Raw genomic sequence first — 5,171 nt, forward strand, 5'->3', positions numbered from 1 at the left:
CCATAACCAATCACGTAGTCCAGATTTTCAGTATTCATCTCATAGTTTGCATTTCTTATCAATAGCTAATTTTTTGAGTTAATTTTTACTAAAAATAATGTTTTTCTAATATTTTGCAAAGTGCAAATTTGTGCATTAATGTGAGACTATAAATGAAAGTTGTTTAATAAGGATTTTCATGAAATTGTACAGCTGCAGTGTTATTTAGCCGAGAGGAAATTAAGGAATATTTAAGTGATACGAAACTATTGTTGACGATTTTCAGGCAGTCGTTATCTGTGCCAACTAAATAATTTCAAAAAGGTTTGTTAAAACCACCTACAAACCACTAATTCAACGAGGTTTCAGATTAAGTGATAACATGCTGCTAAAACTTTTATCATTCACATGAGAAGCAGCAGTTTAACTAAAGCATGCAATCTCATTTTGGAACTATTTTGCCGGTTTGGAAGTTGAAAACGCGTTATCAATCTATGTGTACCTCATTCGTCACCTAGCGCCTATAAAACACCGGCCTGTTTCACGATTGTCTTCATAACTTAGTGTGATTTTTCCTTTAATGAGTGAATTCCACATTTCAAGAACTATATTTTATTCTTGAGTGGTGGTTTTCCCTTTTACCACACTGAAAGTATTCCTGGTGGATTCCAGGACCCCTCTCCTTAATTTAAATGCAGAATGTCTGGTAATGGCCCTTTTGAAGGATGAAGTCTGAGATTCGTATTAATTATTGACTTCGACAGTGACAATAGAATACTAATGCTTTTGTCATCTAAACCGTAACGAACTGAACAGAGTATCTGAAGATCAGAATGATTATTTTCCAAACAATGCATTTGCAAGTGTCGAAAAAATATTGAACACTCCAGTGGATCTAGAAGCCATATTCTGTGATTTCCGCAAAGTTGCCCCCGCGGCAGAGGACGTTCAGATTGGTCCTAAAAAAATAGGACAAATTACCGCTTTTACTTTGTCTACATTAGACAAAATAATCGGTTTTTTACTCTCCATAGCTGAAATAGGCGACATTGATCAGTTGGAAGACTACCTGGGAACTAACGGATCGTTGGCAGATCTGAAGATGTTCGAGAATATGACTCCGCGTGTTGAGGGTAAAATCCGCGAGCTGTACAAAACTCTTCGGCAAGTTGACCTGCCTCTGCCTCTAGGCCTTGTTTGCCTGGTCCTCATAACATTTGACTAATGCTTATCAAAAAAGGTTATTGGAGTTTAAAACAAAAAAATTAGTTGTAGGTGTTTCTTTGCCTAAGAATAAACGCACTCTGATTTTTGCAAATTTTGAGTGGCAGATAAATTGACCGGTTCGCAGATGTAAGTTGCCGTGCCATATCAGGACAATAAAATTTGGGTTGTAGTGTTTGGTTATATCCTTCTGGAGTATTGATAATGGCTGCTAATAGTCACGAGGAGGGGCAACCGAAAATAGTTGATGCCACTGCTTTCATATGCGACTTTTCACTTGGTTAAAAAAGGGGAGTAAGTGCTAGAAATATTTATAGGCATATATATATTTTTGAATATTTGTTGTTTGAATAGGGGCATTTAAAAGCAGTATATGACTCCCAACTCACGAACATTCACAAGCGCCAACTCATTATGTGTTTAGAATAATTAAGCACTTATTAAAAGTATTTGTTGTTCTCCATGTCTCAAAAAACTTTAGCTTTGCCGTTTCCCGAGACTTCCCTGAGGTCATAAAATTCAAAAAGTACGGCAGATTCATTGGTATCATGGTTTAGAGCTGATTTTATGAACAAGCATAAACCCATCACAGTTTTAGTGTTTATGGTTTAATATGTAAGAAGGACCTTCATCTGTCGCTTTCTCTCTATTACACCTTTGAAAATGCCCTTACAGAACTCCACTTAAAGCTCATACTTTGAGCTGAAAAGCAGTTGGGGAAAATAAATCTCAAGATTGTACAGAAAATAAATCTTTCACGAAAGGTACGATGATTACACAGTCGTAAGTTTAAGGTGTTTAGTAGCGGGAAGCACTGCTGAGTTCATTCAAATGTGTAAAAAGCACTCGTTTTTCCAATTATAGGAGGAGTGGTCCAAAATGAAAGTAATCACCCATTAGCTAATGATGGAAAACTTCTTAGGTGTCTGATGAACAGGTAATTTAAAATAGCATAACTTTCTGACCAGAAGTTTGGTCAAATTTGTGATGCGTTAATCAAACTACGATAGTGAGTTTTAGAATAATTTCTACTTGTGAAAGATGTAAGGTAAAGTGAAACATGACATTTTCCCCTACTTTTTACTTAGATTTTAGTATACGCAAAATCTACAAATCTGGTTATTTGATATTTGATAGGGACTTTTATTGATGTTTTGCTAAAGGAACTGCTGAATTTATTCGAAATTTGTATAAAAAGGCCTAATCAAAGTGAATCCAAATTGCCCATTATAATCAACCTCAATTTATAAGAACTGGGGTTTGCATAAATTCTAGTTATACTTGAAAATACTTTCCTGCTTTTCTCCCTCCAAAATGGAAATTAAGGTTTTATCCGGAATCCACACCTAAGAATTTCTGGTACCGATCATAATATGCATGATGTTGGTCTTAAGTTTATCTAAAATTAAAAACAGTTTTAACTTTATAGGGGACTGTCAGTGTCCGAAGCGGAGGGAAAATTTCTAGAACGAGCATCAGGAATGGAAACGTATGGTGTTGAACCCGTGTTTGTGCAGGTAAGCTGAATTAGTCTTGTTCCTTATACAACAGATATTAGTTGCGCATACCACAAGAGCTTCAGTAATTTGTACTTCGTTGATTCTCACCTTACTAGTGTTAGATGTTCTCGAAATATGGAGGATAAGTCCCAAAACACTGGCGATTTTTTGAAACCCCTTTTGGACACCTGTTTATAAAAACCAATCAAATTATAAGACTTTAAAACTGAAAAGAGGTAGTGAATTCATATTTGGCGGTTGTGATCGGGAAGACATTTTATACATATTTTTACTCGTTTAAAGTAGTTTCCATCCTATTAGATTTATGCGCACTTTAAAGTAGACGCCATTGTGATGAAGATGTCAGAACCAGTTAATTTTGGCTATTTTGAAATGTTGAAAGCGAAGGGTACGATTTAACTTTCGAGATATTATTAATAAATTCCGTTTCTTCTTGCCAACACACGTGTCGCCACAATTTACAAAACTTTTGGAGCTTCAAATGCGTACATTATGATTAATTCACGAAATATATTTTCTTTATACGTACTAGTGATATTGTTTTACCAACGTAGGGTAATGTACGTGCATAAAAACTGAATGATTTTGATAAATAAAAGGAAAATTTTGCAATTACGTAATCTTGAAGGAAAAATAATGTTTCTGCATTGCAGGATAGAAAAGGAAACCACTTTTACGTTGGTCTTAGCCACGAAGGGGTAACCGCATTTCGGGGCAATCGCAAGGCACACGTTTTTTCCTGGTATGGGTACTGTTTTTGGCCTTCTTACTTACGTTCCCTTTATCAAACAAATATAAGCATATTTTGTTCTCGAATTAAAAATATTTACTACACAGACATTTAACCGCTCTTATAGAGCTATGGTCATTTACCTGTGATTCTTCCGAACGGGTTCTTGTAAAAGGATAAGAGCTGCCCAAAAATAAGAGAAGTTTTGTACTTAAAAAGGCACTATTGTCAGAATGCGATGTGGAATGGATCTGTGTTTGGAACAATTTATGCTCTAAAAACTGTATTAATTATCTTACTAGCACTAAAATAAGCGACATCTCAAGGCAAAAATTTATAAACCAATGAAATGTAAAATTTTGTCATGCCATGAATTCTTGGGGATTAATAAAAGGAACTAATATTCGTAATGACAAAGATTAAAAGAACCACATTCACTCTCAAGCATGCATCTGACGTAACGAGAAAAGTTTAAATTACTCCTTTTAAACACACTTCGAAAGTCAGTCTTTTTTCCTGGACCTTAGCTAATCCGCTATATCAACATCTATTCTGTTTATCCATTAACTAAGTACAGACAAAATGCAACAAATAAATTAGGCTTTTCAAATTTAATTTAAATATTTCATGAATGATTTGATACCAAATGCTGTTTGATTTTATTAAACTATCAATAAATAAAAGTTTTCATTTAATTCTTCACAATAAGTACAAAATATGCATTGTAAGTTGCTGAATAATATGAATGTTACAACTAACTTTTGTTTTTTCTAAAAGGCCGAAGATATACCGAATAAGCTATGATGGAAAACTGTTTGTCATTCAAGTTGAATGGGAACAAGTAAGTTGAGAAAGACAGCCTAGACTTCTAATGTTCTTTATTGAAGGTTAAGCTAATTCCACTAATTTTTAGAGAAGACACACTCTTGGTTTTAAATGTCAAACCACAGAGGCTGCAGAAGCATTGTGGAAATGGGCTGTTGATCGACAATGCTTTTTCACGTGAGCACCCATAAAACCTGCCTACTTACACGGTCAAAAGTAGTGCGGCCTGATCAACCACATAAAACGCTTACTTTAGTTTGAACAAGTCAACCGAAGCAAAAACATCAAAGGCAAGAGGTCGTTTATTTAGAAAACGTCAACTCTACTCATTCACGTATGTAGCTTGTTCAACCTTTGTAAGTGCTGCTAAATCTCTCTAAAAATTTGTACCTTCTTCCAGAGGACGATGCCAAAAGGAGATGCTTCAAATAACTACGTCAATGCCAAACATTCCACAGCCCAGTGTATCTAGGTAAGTTGGCATATACGAATTTGTCAAGGAAAAAGTTCCATGGTGTTGTGTAATATTCGGTTTTACAAAAATCCATGATGTTGAAGTGATTTCTTTTTCAGTGACGATCAGAATTGAAGACAGCTCATTTTTAATTCCAAGTTTGACGGTGATAGGGTGGTAAATTTTAATTGGTGTATGTTATTTAGGAATTTTCTTCTTGGCTATAGTTGGTAGCAATTCACATTCATGTCGTTATTTTAAAAAAAGTACTGATCCAAACCAGGCGACCAAACAAGTCCTTGTGGTTGTTGGTATAACTCGTAGTTATGGTTTGTTGTAGCATCTAGGAATTTGTAAAGCATATGGACTTTTATATCCACTCATTACAACGTCGGGACCCATATCAATCTTATTTCAAACGCTTAAAGCATCAAATGCC

At 35.1% G+C, this 5,171-nt stretch overlaps 2 protein-coding genes across 2 annotated transcripts; both read left to right on the forward strand. All coding sequences in view use genetic code 11, as the record gives it.

Moving 5' to 3' along the window:
* Positions 1–678: 678 nt before the first annotated feature.
* EGR_07997 (hypothetical protein) lies at positions 679–1,204 on the forward strand (the record flags this gene model as incomplete). The annotated part of the gene is made up of 2 exons (XM_024497246.1): positions 679–685; positions 1,014–1,204. 2 exons carry the CDS (start codon positions 679–681, stop codon positions 1,202–1,204), a joined length of 198 nt encoding a protein of 65 aa, XP_024348309.1.
* A 2,895-nt stretch (positions 1,205–4,099) lies between these two features.
* EGR_07998 (hypothetical protein) lies at positions 4,100–5,072 on the forward strand (the record flags this gene model as incomplete). Its single annotated transcript, XM_024497247.1, has 6 exons — positions 4,100–4,177; positions 4,238–4,294; positions 4,367–4,455; positions 4,535–4,634; positions 4,779–4,890; positions 4,939–5,072. 6 exons carry the CDS (start codon positions 4,100–4,102, stop codon positions 5,070–5,072), a joined length of 570 nt encoding a protein of 189 aa, XP_024348310.1.
* Positions 5,073–5,171: the final 99 nt, after the last annotated feature.

Source organism: Echinococcus granulosus (genome assembly GCF_000524195.1).
Source record: "Echinococcus granulosus chromosome Unknown EG_S00093, whole genome shotgun sequence".
Lineage (NCBI taxonomy): Eukaryota > Metazoa > Platyhelminthes > Cestoda > Cyclophyllidea > Taeniidae > Echinococcus > Echinococcus granulosus.